General features: G+C 51.0%; 1 protein-coding gene across 2 annotated transcripts in view; it reads right to left on the reverse strand.

Annotated features, from left to right (window-relative positions):
- Positions 1 to 15,195, reverse strand: part of LOC308232943 (uncharacterized protein) — a 26,385-nt gene continuing 11,190 nt past the window's right edge. For both annotated transcript variants that reach the window (XM_080639301.1, XM_080639300.1), the window contains 8 exons: positions 12,425 to 12,853; positions 11,045 to 11,180; positions 9,349 to 9,437; positions 7,326 to 7,389; positions 6,482 to 6,570; positions 4,086 to 4,198; positions 3,503 to 3,659; positions 1 to 1,268 (listed from right to left, as the gene is read on the reverse strand). In XM_080639301.1, coding sequence (XP_080495427.1) covers positions 1,117 to 1,268; positions 3,503 to 3,659; positions 4,086 to 4,198; positions 6,482 to 6,570; positions 7,326 to 7,389; positions 9,349 to 9,437; positions 11,045 to 11,180; positions 12,425 to 12,853 — 1,229 coding nt within the window. In that variant the 3' untranslated portion in view covers positions 1 to 1,116. The remainder of the gene's footprint in view (positions 1,269 to 3,502; positions 3,660 to 4,085; positions 4,199 to 6,481; positions 6,571 to 7,325; positions 7,390 to 9,348; positions 9,438 to 11,044; positions 11,181 to 12,424; positions 12,854 to 15,195) is intronic.

Genomic DNA, 15,195 nt, shown 5'->3' on the forward strand with positions numbered 1-15,195 from the left:
ATTGAGACCCAAGTTACTGATTTCATGGAACAGTTGAAACTGGCTCCATTATAGCCCATGGCTATTTCTGAGTGCCTGGGATGTTGGTGGGACCTCAAACGGCCATGGGGACCATGTGTGATAAAACACAACAAGGAAAATAGAGCAAACAACAAGTTTATAAAGAGTCAACCAACCACACCGAACACCTACACAATTCTAAATCATCCCTGTAACACACAAACCACATCAGGTTAACCTATGGTTAAACTGGGCTGGCTGCACAGGAGAACACTTGGAGTGCCACAGCTCTGCCCAGGGCAAACTGATGCAAACAGAAGTGCTGCTCTCCTGGGTGGGAGGTGAATCAAGCACCAGGGCAAAGAACTTTGCATGGGCACCTAAGCAATGGGTCTAGTGCAGACATATCTTCCATGGCTGCAGCGTGCTCCAAGGGATTGCCACAGCTTCATGTCTCACCAGTGCGGCTTGGTGGAGAAAAACCAATTCCTGTGTGGTTTGCTGCGAGTTTTAAGTCACTTGGTAGCTCTAGTGTGAGGCATCACCTTACAGCAGGAAGCAAAAGGGACAGATTTGTGCAAGAATCAATCATTATTTTAGTTGCACGTGTTTTCCCACAGCTGCAAGGAAGGGAAAGGACATTGGCATCCTTTTCTTTGCTTAAAGTAATGGTGAAGGTTTGGAGAGTGGGGGAAAAGATGCTTATTCTTAAAAGGAGGCGCATTCACATTAGTTCCTGCTCAGGTGGAGGCGAGTGTTGTATCTCAGGAACCTCAGTAACTGAAGCAGTCACTCCTCACTTTGTTGAGCTGACTGTTGAAATAGAGAGACAGAATTGCTTTCTGGTTGGTTTTTTCCCCTGAGGAAAAGTGTTTACTTGTGAATGAAGGCAGTTACTGAAAGGAGAAGTCTTTTCTCATCAGTCTATTTTAGCACAGCAGGCAGCTGGGCTGGCAGCACAAGGCATCACAACTCAACAATGGAGTTTTATTTCTCAGCGCTTATTTTAGCTCTACAGAAACAGGTTGCACATGGTTAAACATCTTGCTCATACACACACAGCTGTATTGTCCCAGGCCATAGAGAAGCGGGTGCTTGCTGATCGCATGTCCTGCTCTACCAGCCAGCATAGACTGGCTCTGTGTGCTCAGTGCCCCCGTAAGTTGTGTGTTGTCCTGAGCCTTTGGGCAGCAATAGAGACTTCAGCAATTTCTTGCTGTGTTCTGGTGTTCTTCTCAGAATTATTAGAAACACCGCAAGGATGGCACCTGGAAGGTAAGGAAGTGCAGTTGGTTTCAGATGGGAAGGTAAAATGTCAAGTGATGTTTGCTCAAGGGCTTCTCAACTTGAGTAGTCTGGTAAAATAAGCGGTTTTCTCTCCTGCATCCTCAGCACACTCACAAATGGGTTTGGTTAGCTAGAATAATAAATGCTAAACTTCAGCATTTCAGCTTTACTCTGGAAGCTGCAGGCAATAATGGCAGATTTCAATGAAATCATTCAATAACTTGCTTTCTGACCCCCTTTATTCTCTGCTCCAAGGAGCTGTTATTTTCCCCTTGGCATCGTCTCCATTGCAGATCCTACCAAAGGGTCTTTCTGAGGCATCAGTTTACTCTTTCAGCACTTACTTGAAGCACAAGAACTAACTTAGATTAACTTTGGGTCTAGACTGAGATCAGGACTGTCAGAAAACCTTACTTTTAGGCTGGGCACAGACATGGAAATTACTGGCAAGTACAAAGTACTGTGATGGTGTTGTTTCCTTCAGGCAGAAACGTAATCAGGGACAATGACCTTAACAGGAGAGCACAGATCTGTCGCTGTGATGCACCATGGCCGGACAAACACGTCCAGATGGAGGTCGCATGAGCAGGCAGCCTCATAGTAAAGAACTGGTCTCTTAGACCAGCTGTGACATACTCACAGGTTCCTGTGCTGGCCCTTTCCTTTCCCTTCTTCATAACAAGCTCTGCAACAGGCAGGACCTCACTGAGAAATGCTGTTCCATGCCCCTCAGCCTTGCTTATCTGAGGTGCTGGCTAGTGGCCCATTGTCCCTCTGTGGACAGGCTTTCCATAGGCTTCAGTTTAATCTAGTTTTCCTACTTGATGGTGGCTGTTGCAGACTTTTGGACCACAGCCTGGCACAAGGGGTATGGGCCACTGAAGGAGCTCTCACAGGGCTCCAAGCCACAGCTTGTGACAACAGCCCTCATCTGCCCCACTAGGACATTCCAGCCCTCTGGAGACGAGCAGTCACCCAGTGCTGCTACAGCTACAGCTCCTCCAGACCCTGGCATCCTTTACTCCTCCTGTGCTCTCATGGAGTCCTCTCCTTGGGTGCTGAGAGAGGAGTTTGATGAGAACAACCAGCACTGCTTTGCTTGTGGAGAAGCAGCTTTGCTCTCCTTATTCATTGCAGAGAATAACACATCTATTTTATCTCCACTCCTGCCTTTTAACGACAGTGAGCTGGACTGGAGACTGGGTCTTCAGGAGGCATATAATTTATGCTTAAGGAACCCATAGATATAAGGCTTCCTTATCCTCTGATGACTTAGTCATATAGAGTTGTAGACTCATAGAATGGTTTGGGTTGGAAAGGACCTTAAGATCATCCAGTTCCAACCCCCTGCCATGAGCAGGGACAGCTCACACTAAACCATGCCACCCAAGGCTCTGTCCAGCCTGGCCTCTATGACTTTGAGATTAACATCTTGTGTCAAGAGAGCTACTAGTGTGGCCCTCACAGTGAGGTTTCTGTCCATCTGCATGTGCACAGGAGATGAGGCCTGTGCCCTTAAGCAATCCACCGCACTAACAGTTACTCATTTGCTACTTATCTCTGACTAAACCTTCCCTAAACTCTGTTCAAAAGCTACAAAGCTCCTATTTTTCCCTGTGCTGAGACTAGAAAAGCACAGTTGTTGTTTTGAAATGAGTATTCGTAGTGTAGCTTCCAGGTGGCTACATCCACCCACTGGGCTTACCCTACCAAGGTAATTACAGCAGGGGAAGAGGGAGGCTCCACATGCTCAATGGGTGCTGATTGTCCATTCTGCTGGTTACAAGATGCCCTACAGCATTGATACGACCACCACTGCACAAGCTGACAGCACCCTGGCCTGCTGGATGCTGCACCAAGAGTTAGAGAGAAGGAATGCTTTTAGGAAACTTGGAAATCTCATACCAAAAGGATATTGTGGTTTTCTCCTACTTTTGGTCAGCTAAGAAATACCTGTTTTGGGGTCCATACACCCACCAAACGTTCAGCATTATGCCAGCCTTTGCTCAGAGCAAATACATCAGTATCCCTCCTTCCGAATGCTGCAAGCACTATCATCTGCACTGAAAGCAGCCACAAAGTCCGTAATGAGAAATCCAGGTTTCCAGAAGCATGAACTACACCATCCAGAGCGCTGCTGGCACAACGTGAAGGCACCGAGCTGCACAGCGGTGTCCACTTTTACCTCTAGGAGACAGAGAAGGGCAGCCCTTACCTGCAGAGCAGATGGCCAGGAGCACCACCATGAGCGGGGTGAGCTGGCAGGAGTCCCCTGCCTTGTAGAGGAAGACCTCCATGCAGTACGTGGGCTCAGCGCTGCCCGGGGGGCAGAAGGCATCGGGAGGGCACTTGACTGGGTTCACATCAGGGCTCTGCCCAAGAGAAGAAGTAACTGAACAGGGGAGGCTGCAGAAGGTAACGCGTGTGAAGGGAGGTGACACTTCCACATTGGAAATAACCCAGAAATGAACCTGCAGTCATTAAATCCTACCTGCCTGCCCCTGTGGTGTCATTCAGAGGAGGCTGAAGAGCAGGAGGTGTCATTATACACCGTGTCCATACAAACCCCCTCGTTAATGGACACACCATCCTCTGACATTCCCCTAATGGCCCAGTGAGACTGGGCAGCTCAAGGGTGGCACAAAGCCATGCTCCTGGTGTCATTGTTTTAGCCATCTCCCTCCATCAGGGCTCTTGTCTGTGCTGAAGGACAGAGGCTCAGGTTAAAAGGTGTTAATTGAAGCCTGTTTAGCTGTATTTGTTAATTGGGGATCTCAAACCAGCTGATGGGGACTCACGGGGCAGAAGTGATTTTCTGGGCACAGGTCACAGCGCTCCTGGCCCTGCTGCAATTGGTACTCTCCTGTCCTGCAGACCTTGCATTTGTTGTCCCTGGGACCTCTGAACATGCCTGAAATAGCAAATAAGCACAAAAATTAACATCTGGGACTAGACCCCAGAGCCTTTGCAATTGCATGCAGATGACTCAGCTTTCAGAGGCACAATGAGACAGGCTGTTAAATATTTCATGTGCATAACAAAGGCTGAGCCTGGACTGTGGTCCTTGCTTGGTGGCAAAGGGGCAGGACAGAGAACAAACAGGGCTGGAGGGACTAAAGGATATCTGGGGTTAGATCTTGGCAAAGGGAGTGAGTAGGAGTACAGTGGGAGGTGGGTTCAGCAGTGAGCTCTGGCTTTAAAGCAGAAGGAAGGTTGGAGCTGGAGGTCAGCAGCGTTTCATCCCCTCCAATCCTGGATTCAAACCCTTTTTCCAGCTGTTTGAAACTCACTGAGCAAAGCTCAAAGCACAGCTCCGTTTCCTGAGCCCTGTGGGAACGGGAGGTCACACAATTCCCGGGTCTCACAGCCATAAATGCTTTTCTGCACGCTTAAAACACGTATTGACCACAAGAAATCCCTGGTGCTGTCTCTGAGTGGAGGTGCAGCCATCCATGGGTGGCTGTGGGAGTGGATGGAGGGCTTTGCCCTCCCACTGCATCACCTACTGTGGATTGATCATAGAATCACAGAATAGTTAGGGTTGGAAAGGACCTTAAGATCATCCAGTTCCAACCCCCCTGCCATGGGCAGGGACACCTCACACTAAACCATGGCACCCAAGGCCTCATCCAACCTGGCCTTGAACACCGCCAAGGATGGAGCATTCACAACCTCCCTGGGCAACCCATTCCAGTGCCTCACCACCCTCTCAGTAAAGAATTTCTTCCTTAGATCCAATCTAAACTTCCCCTGTTTAAGTTTGAACCCGTTACCCCTTGTCCTGTCACTACAGTCCCTGATGAAGAGTCCCTCCCCAGCATCCTTGTAGGCCCCCTTCAGATACTGGAAGGCTGCTCTGAGGTCTCCACGCAGCCTTCTCTTCTCCAGGCTGAACAGCCCCAACTTTCTCAGCCTGTCTCCATACAGGAGGTGCTCCACTCCCCTGATCATCCTCGTGGCCCTCCTCTGGACTTGTTCTGACAGTTCCATGTCCTTTTTATGTTGAGGACACCAGAACTGCACACAATGCTCCAAGTGAGGTCTCACGAGAGCAGAGTAGAGGGGCAGGATCACCTCCTTCGACCTGCTGGTCACGCTCCTCTTGATGCAGTCCAGGATACGGTTGGCTTTCTGGGCTGCGAGCGCACACTGAAGCCTCCTCATGTTCATTTTCTTATTGACCAACACCCCCAAGTCCTTCTCTGCAGGGCTGTTCTGAATCTCTTCTCTGCCCAACCTGGAGCTGTGCCTGGGATTGCTCCGACCCAGGTGTAGGACCTTGCACTTGGCATGGTTAAACTTCATCAGGTTGGCATCAGCCCACCTCACAAGCGTGTCGAGGTCCCTCTGGATGGCATCCCTTCCCTCCGGCGTATCAACCGAACCACACAGCTTGGTGTCATTGGCAAACTTGCTGAGGGCGCACTCAATCCCCCTGTCCATGTCACCGACAAAGATGTTGAACAAGACCGGTCCCAACACCGATCCCTGAGGGACACCACTCCTTACCGGTCTCCAGGTGGACATTGAGCCATTGACCACAACTCTTTGTGTGCAGCCATCCAGCCAGTTCTTTATCCACCGAGTGGTCCACCCATCAAATTGATGTCTCTCCAATTTAGAGACAAGGATGTTGTGTGGGACAGTGTTGAACGCTTTGCACAAGTCCAGATAGATGACGTCAACTGCTCTACCCCGTCCATCAGTTCCGTAGCCCCATCATAGAAGGCCACCAAATTGGTCAGGCAGGATTTCCCCTTAGTGAAGCCACGCTGGCTGTCACCAAGCACCTCCTTGTTTTTCATGTTTAAGGCATCAGCAATGCACGGAGCAGAGCCAGCTCCTCACCTCTCCTCACTGCCTGTCTCCTCCACCTCTGTAAACAAGTCTATGGGTTCATCAGCGAAGCAACCACCGATGCAGATGTGTGCTTGCTAGAACTCTACAGAGCTTTTGGCAGCCCTGCCATGCGGGTGACCAAGCCTCCCTCCAAGCCATTCACCGTGCGGATGGGGACATGTGGCATTGGCACAGCCTCCAACAGCAAGCCCTAGCAAACTAGGAAGGGCCAAACCCCGCTCCAGCACCCTCCCATCCCTGTGAGGGCAGCGGTGCGCTCTGGGTCAGATGGGTCTCAGGATGAGCCACCCCTGGAGCTGAAGCTGTGTGCTCCCAGTGGGGCTATGGCAGTTACCTGGCAGGCAGGGCACGCACTGCTGCGATGCTTCCTGAAGAGCCTCTTGCCCCGCAGGACAAGGCAGGCACATGGGGCAGCTGGTGGTGCTGGAGGGGAGAGGAGGCAGAAAACACTGGAGACAAGCACTGTGACACCAGCCCACCACAGCCAGCTCTCCCGGTTGCTTGTTGGCATGGAACGTGCAGGAATCTGCTATCCCAGAAGTGGCTGTTCCTTAGCAAACTTGGCTGGAGCTGGCCAATGGGCTCCCTGAAGGGGGCTGGGAGCCAGACCTATGATGAGCTGGGTAACCCCTGGTTCCAGCCTTGTGGCAGTTTAATCCAGGGTCAGCAGAGACCTGCTGCATAGCACAGGATAAATGAGTTCAAGGCAAGGTCTGGTTTATACAAGTGGGTGTAAACCCCACAGCCCCCGTGCAAGCATCCCTACAGGCAGGGAGCAGAGCCCAGTGCAAGGCACCCACCAGCACCTCTCCCCTCCGCAGAGGTGACAGCTCAGCCAGGGCAGTTTAGGTACTGCCTCCTGCACATCCCAACCCAATAAACACCAGCTCGGCTTCAATTTGCAGAGCCCAGGGCGATGCCCAGCTCATCCCTGCGATGGTATCACCGTTTATCAGTGGTGCGTAATGAGGGTGGAGCCATGAAGGGGTCCGCATCCTGCCAGGAGCCACCACTCATCGTGCCATCCCTCTCTCCCCAGGGTCAACACCAATGTCCCTACAGCTGAATAAGCAGTGACTTGCCTTTGGCCGCTACATTGCTGCTTCTAGCTCAGTGGCTATAAGAAAACCACCCCTCCCTGTGCACCTCACAGCCAGCACCACAGGCACACTTCTTACTTGCAGAATGATCCAGGCAGGCAAGGCAGACAGAAAGCTGCATTCTGCTTGGAGCTAAAGTAGCCTGGAAAAGAGAAGAGAAAGGGTTCAGGATCTTTCCTCCACTGTCACTTCCCAATTCATTGTGTATTTGCTCAGCTCCATTTTGCAAGCAACCAAATAACTGTGACACACTGCAGGTGGTATTTCATGGGCTAATGCAGGATGTTTGGGTTTCTATTTGTCAATAACCCTGAAAGAGCAATAAATGTTTCTGTCGTGCTAAAGGAAGCGCAGGGGGCTCGGGCAGGTTTCCCTGCTGTCATTCACGCATACAAAGCCCTGCCAGGGAGACAGAGAGACCTGCACAATGTTCCCAGCACAACAGCTTGAACTGGAATGGAGCTGAAATAGGTGATCTTTAAGGGGTCTACAAGAAACCTGGAGAGGGACTTGTGAAAGGGCCTGTAGGGACAGGACAAGGGGAATGGCTTTAACCTGCCAGAGGGGAGATTTAGGTTAGACATTAGGCAGAAGCTCTTCCCTGTGAGGGTGCTGAGGCCCTGGCACAGGGTGCCCAGAGAAGCTGTGGCTGCCCCATCCCTGGCAGTGTTCAAGCCCAGGTTGGACACAGGGGCTTGGTTCAGCCTGCTCTAATGGAAGGTGTCCCTGCCCGTGGCAGGGGGCTGGAACTGGATGAGCTTTAAGGTTGCTTCCAACCCAAACCATTCATGATTCTATGACCCCAATGCCAATTCCCGGGTTCCCGCAGCCCAGGAAGTCTGGGGTGCATCTCCTCCCCCTGAAAGGAGGTAGGATCAGGATGTGTTGCTGTTTGCTCTCCCTGCACCACCCCAGAGGGCATGGGGATGCATACTGACCCTTCCACAAAGCACAGCCAGGACTGAATGCCCTGAAACATCCCTAGTGTGGGCATGGGGGACAGGCAGGAGCCAGCTTCTGAGTCCCTGCCACACCAAAGGAAACCACTAAAGGCAGGAGAACACTTGGGAGTTGAGGTGGTTCTGGGAAGGTGCCTGACAACGCATGACCCAGGTCACTGCAACAGGCGCCCATGGGACAGAACTAAGGTGCCAGTGCTCACAGAGGAGCGGAAGCAGCGCAGGTAAGATCTGCCTCATGTCCTTCATACTGGCTCAGATTTACAAACAGCAGCAGAGGCTGCGGCAGAGCAGGGTGAAACCAGAACCAACTCCCTCTGCCTGCAAGGAAAAGGGAACATTCCTAATTCATGATCTTGTGATTTAGGGGCCACCTCCATAGACTCCTCTGTGGCTTAAACACGGTGTTTGAGTTTGCTCAGTAAAGGCAGTGCAGTGATGCCACCAGTGAGACTTTGTTCCTCCCAGACTCAGCAAGCGATAGCCAAGACATAGGTACCAGCCAACGAGTTTGGTGGGTGGAAGTTCACAACAACAGTTGTGTATGCGTGAGGAGCACTTAATGTGTGTACAGAATAGCTGCTGTGTTGCATGTGTTAATTAGGCTTTTGCATAAGTAAATGCTGGTCTGTTTTGAACATGTTTTATGCTGTCTGTGAACACATCATACCAGGCCCATATTGCATTAGCCAAGTGCAAAGCAGCCCACTGAAAACCCAGGTTTTGATGTCTGCGGGTAAGGAGAGTATTACATTTAATATTCAGACTACAGAAGAACTGAAAGCAAAGTTGGTTTAGACCCATTTTTGCCATTAAGAATAGGGGAATACTTTCTTTTCCCGAGACCTTGTGCTATAACCAAGTTTCATAAACCTTTCCTTCTGGAAGAGGCTTCCATTGCAGTGTTAGCATGAACATTAACTTGTTGCTAACAGGAGCGTGACTCCGAGATCCGTGCTTTCCATTTCAACAGAAATGTCAATAACAGACTAGGAAGAGCTCTGCTGTTCCATTTTTAGCCCAAACAAAATAACCTGTTTGCTCTTCAGCGCTTTCAAGGTACCTGGTGATTGCATCTGGCCATGGGAAAACAGCATCACAGAGCCTGATGGAAGTGCGCTTGGGTTGAATACAAGCCCTACCTTTGTCACAGGCTCTGCAGGCTGCGGCCCCAGTCTCATTAGCGAAGTGGCCGGGCGGGCAGGGGACGCATGCGGTGCTCCTTGTGAGGCTGAGAGAGAAGGGAGCAGAGGTGAGCGCTGGTTCAGGTCACCCCAGCTTGTATCTGCTCACAGGAAAGAGCAGAGCGTAACTCTTTGTTTCACTACAAGCCTGGAGATAGAGCAATTATAAAGTAGGAGCTGAGGCAGAAAAACAACAGTCTGAACTCACCTGAATGTTAAAGGTTCACTGAAAACAAACCAGACTTTGTGTTATTGGAGATGGGTTCTGAGCCTGGATTCTGGGTCTGGAGAAATATGTTATATCCAAGGTTAAAAACCTTGGTTCAAAGACAGGCTTCTAAATGCACACTTGGAAATGGAATTGAATTGCAAAGGTGCTTGATGCTCAGCATCCATCAGCAGTTTTGACCATTGTGCAGTCAGGTCACTCGGGAGGTGAAATAAGGAGCTGAACCACAGGTAGTGATGTGTGAGAGGCCTGACCACAGGGACTGTGGGAAAGGGGATGAAGAGTGTGTGAGACCTCCAGGAGGAAGGGAATGAAAAGAGGGAAAGGAAGGTGAAAGCCATTGCATTCATCACCAACAGAGCCAAACCCCCACCACCAAGCATGTGGGCATAAGCATTTGTTAACATAGGGATGCTTTGGAGGAAAACAAGGACAAACTCCTTAATTCCTTTGGAAACCCCAGAGCAGAGCAAGATTTGTGGGGGGAAGAACACCTCAATTGGAAACAAAGCCAGTGCTTTGCTTAAAACAAAACAATGCAGGGCCTGCACCAGCCAGAGCTGCTCAAAGCTCAGGGCATGCTGGATCTCCAAATCCCACAACAATGTTAAATGGTCCCATCAGAGGGGTTTGTTCCCTCTCCCCAGGGCTGATCCAAATGGAGATGCTCTGTGAGGGACATGGTGCTGGGAAGCTCTCGCCACCCCGCGGTTCCCCAGCGCCAAAGGACTCCATTTGATTGCAGCAGGTATTGGACACGGCAAGGGAAAAGCTGATGGGAAATGGTGAGAGCAGCGCATCCGTGTGTCCTTGCAGCCAGAGGATACCGGTACAGCATCCTGGTGATGTGGATGTACACTGCATGAGGATGTACAGCATCCTGGATGAGGCAGCCTGGTGGAATTGCAAGGCTGGGCTTCTGGCTGAGAAATCATGTTAGCTCTTCCACACTGGATCAGCTAAATACATTGCTTTAGGTGCCAGTGACTTCAGTGTGATGAGATCCCCTTGGAAGCAACAAAATAGGGATTGCGAAAGTAATTGGGCAAAGCACAGAGCTGAAGCCAATTGGCCAGAGGTATCCTAGAGGAAAGCTGAGGAGGTGAACCCACACCTCACTCCCAAGTGTCCACCATCACAAAACCAAACGTATTCCATCCTAATACATACAGAAGACCATGGGGTAAAGAACGGGCAAGCCTGCAGAGAGCTTGGGCTGCTGCTTGGCACAGGGATGTCCACACCAGGGTTTCCTGGGGAGAAGAACTCAGCAGTGCTGCAGAGGCACACACCTTCACTTGTGCTTCCCACTGGGAAACAACCCTGGCAGCCCTTTCCCCATAGGCAAAAGGAGGAGAACTTGCTGGCTGCAAAGCGCAGGAAGGAAGCATCCACCACCCTGTGCCCAAGAGCTCAGTCACTTACTTGGTGTAATGCCCCTGCGGACAAGGCAGGCACGATGGTTGCCCGCTCTGGGGCTGGTAGTGGCCCTGAGGGCAGGGGGTGCAGGCACTGGGGTCTGTGCATGAGCCCCACACACAGCACGAGCAGCTCAAGGTGCCTGAATTGGAAGAAAAAAGCCAGGATCAGGTTTATGAGCATTGACATAAACCCTTGTGCTCAGCAGGGCAGGTCACTGCCATGGGTGCAGATGGGTTGCCATGCCACCATTCCGGCGAGGCAGTCTTAGAGGGTGGAAACTGTAATATCAATGCTATTGATGCTGTTGTGCACCATTAGCAAGCTGGAGAACAGCTGTAAGGTGATGGAAGGTCTCAAGTCTGTCAATGTGGATTTCTGGTAATGAAGATGACTGCTTTTTTCTCCTTTAATTTGAGGGGTTAGGAGCATTGGTTTTCCATCTAACACACAAACAAAGAAGAAAGGGAAAAAAACCCAAACCAAAACGTATTTCCTTGGATTACTGACAATTTAGGCTTGCAGGAAACAGAACTGAAGAGTAAAACCCCAGAGCAGAGGATCTGCCTGAAGCAGCACAGCCTTTCTCTGAGCACAGGTACCACGGCATCCCCACCAGACACAAGCCCTCTCTGCTCCCAAACCAAATCCAAGCAGTGCAGGGTATTCATGTGGGATTAGCTGCACACATCAGCCCTGCCACCCCACTGCTTGCCTTTGGTGCTGCAGCAACCACCCGCAGGCAAGAGGAGACACCCGCTGTGGATGAACATCCTGCACTTGAGGGAGGTCGGAATTAACTCCTCTCCTCTGGATTTCCCCTAAAGCAGCAGAACTGCTCATTCCTCCTTCTAAATGCACCCTGCAGTGGGGGAAGTGAGCAACAAGTACTTTAGGGATAGTTTCAGTTGGAATTTTTGGGGGTGGGTGCTGGTGTTCACAAAAAACCCCAACCAAACACCCCAACCACATCACACCGTAAATAACGTGTGGAAAAAGTGACATCATGCACTCCTGACCACAACAGGGATTGATCTGGTAGTTTCTCAAGCCCAAGTGAAAAGGCTGTTTCTACAGAAGGGATTCTCTTTCAGACATCTGAGACAGATGGTTGGAAGCTGTCCTTGTATTTGCCACTGTACCTCAAAACAGCATCCTCCTGCCAATAAACCAGGTTGTGCTTGTTACCCTTTGTGCCACAGCCCTACTGCTTCTTCATCCTACTGGAAGACCACAGCATAAGGCCAGCACAGGCCAAGTCCTTAACATCAGACAACTGAGTCCCACTCATGCTGCCTGGCCTCTAACACAAGAACAGCCCCTGGTTACACCATCCTTGACAAGTTACTTTTCCACCAAACACGGGCTGAGCTACCAGACTCTTACCTCCATTGGGAACTGTCCCTGGGGAGCAGCGGGCACAGGCTGTCACATTCACTGTGCTGCAGTTTGAGGGCTTGGCGGTGGTGAGGGATGGAGCTGCTGATGGGACCCCAGATGTGGTCATGCCTGGAGGGGATGCACTGGTGGATGCAGCCATCGGTCCTGTATGCACCTGGGAGGTGTGAGTGCTGCCGGAGGTGAGGACGGTCACATCCATGGTGGTGAGCACAGCCTGAGGAGGAGGGTTTGTGCTTGGAGCAGCAGATGGTGCTGCTGTGGACACAATGAGGGCTGCAGTGGTTGATGCCACCCCAGCTGAGAGTGTGGCAGTGGCACTTGGGGGGGCAGAGGCTGTGCTGGTGGTTGCAATGGGAGGTGCTGGGGTTGACGCAGTGGGGACCTCGGTAGTGGTTGTCTGGCCTAAAGCAATACCTGAGAGAAGAAAAACATCATTAGGGGCCAAGTATTGTTATCCCTTTAACAGAGCTTTCCCATTTGGTCTTTGTCAGCTGCTTAACCTGTGTATCCTTGTTTGAAACTACCTTCTGCTATGGTTCACTACAGAGCAATACAGAAGGAGGAGAACGCTGGCAGCATCTGAGCATCCCTGGCGCACAAGAGCCTTACTGAGGAAATAAATAAGCAGGTCCACGAGGCCACAGCTCGATGTCCAGGAGGTCTGATCTCCCTGCTAACATGGTGTGAGAATTGCCTGAAACACTCAGCTTTATTAGTGACAGCTCCGAGACAGACATGCCCTGACAATCGGATTTAAGACGCTTGTCAAGTATCTGCCTGGTTTATCCCATCTCATTTAAAGGGATCAGCAAGGAAAAGTCATGGGTTTGCGATTTTTCTAAGCTGTTCTAGAGGTACATCCAGTAACCAGAAGGGAGCCCACAGGCCAAGACTGGCTTTGATTCTGAAATCCCCTGTCAGAGTGGGACAGCTCTAATCCAAAAGGGGTATTGCTGCAGTTCAGGTTGTTGTGCTGTGATCCTGAAACACTGCCTGCTGATGACCACAAGCACAGGGGATGTCTTTCACAGAGGAGGGACCTATAAAACTAAACATGAGCAGTATCAAGTTAGTACCACGCTGCTAAGCTAAAACTAAGCAAAGGAAGCAAACAGAAAAGGAATAAGCAGCTCCTGCCACATCAGCTTGGGTCAGACACTCAGGGCAGGGATTTACTCACTGTCTGAGACCTTCCAACTTCATACAGCATCAGTATGTGGCTGTGGCTGGTGGTGTGGTGCTTATATGCTCTTCCACCAGCACACCTCTGCTAAGCCTCCACAGCAAGAGGAGGCTGAACTCAAGTGGCCATTGGTATGGAAACTAAAAGGATAACTTGAGGAAATTTATTTATGGGTTTCAAGGAGCACAAAGAGCAGAGCTGAGAACCAACAGTGGGATGCAGGCGAGGAAGGACACCGGAGCAGGGTGGGAAGCTGGGGACTTAGAGGGGCTGCACCACTGACTGGCTGCAGACCCACAGGTCCCTGCAGGCTTTTTAGAATCATAGAATGGTTTGGGTTGGAAAGGACCTTAAGATCATCCAGTTCCAACCGCCTGCCATGGGCAGGGGTGCCTCACACCACACCGCGTCACCCACAGTTCTGTCCCAACCTGGCCTTTGATTTCTATCTCAATTTTGGCTGCACCAGGCGAGGCCAGGCACATGGGAACCAGTGCTTACCACCACTATGGTATGAACAAGACACAGACTGAGCTGATTGGTAGCTCCAGCTAAGTTTCTACAGCGAGCTCAGGACTCTGAATAAGAGTCCTTATAAAGTTGTGATCACATGGAGAGAGCTCGTTGGGAGCATCCCTGTTATGGCACACTGCCTGCTTTGTACTCCACTGAGTGTGAAAACTCATCTTTCTGTCACTATTGACTAAAGCAGCACACAAGCACCCAGCCATCTGGGTCACTGCCCACATTTTCTCGCTGTAGCCCCCAAACCAGAAATGCTGAGTTTAACAGTGATCATTTTGTGGTGCACTGGTTTGCCGCATGCCCAAATCCAAGTGCCCTGGAGACACCATCCTTGCTTCTAGGCAGGGAAAACAGCTTTGCAGTTCCCTACCTCCGCCATGCCTTCACCTGGACAGGGATGTATAATTCCCCTCCTCTGCCTCACCTGCCTTAAGGGCTGAGTCTGCTGCTCCTCTGGAGCCTGGCAATGAGCAGAGTTGGTCTCGACTCTTACTGAACTGATCTCAAAGTCAGCACCAGCACTAGGACAAGGGCACTGTCAAGTCCTCCTGGGGAAAGCTCTCAGGATGACCACTGTGATTAAAGTCTGATCTCCCACAGGGCAGCCTGCCCCAGTCCTGGCTCTGCTCTGCCAGCCGGAGATGCTGCAGGGGATTTAAGCACTCAGGCTGCACACAGCTGGGTGAATCTTGCTGTTTGGTTGGGTTTTGTGCCATGCTTTGGCAGGGAGTTTTCACCCCAAGGGCCTCGAGGGTGTCAGGAAGGTTACAGAACTGCAGAACTTCCCTTCCACACTTACAAGGCCCATGGCCCCGCTGCTGTTTGAGGCACACGGACATGGGCTGGGAACTCACCAAATGCAGAAGCACAGTGGACACTCCTTTGTTTTAGTTCCCTCTGTCTTGCACAACTGCACGGCCTCTGCATCCTGAAACTGATCCTCAGAGCCAAGCACAGCACAGCCAAGACAACAATTACACATCCGAGGGAATCATGGAACCCCAGGCTGGAAGGGACCTCCAGGATCAGCTGGTCCAACCTTTCCAGG

Source organism: Psittacula echo (genome assembly GCF_963264785.1).
Source record: "Psittacula echo genome assembly, chromosome: 1".
In the NCBI taxonomy this organism is placed as follows: Eukaryota; Metazoa; Chordata; class Aves; order Psittaciformes; family Psittacidae; genus Psittacula; species Psittacula echo.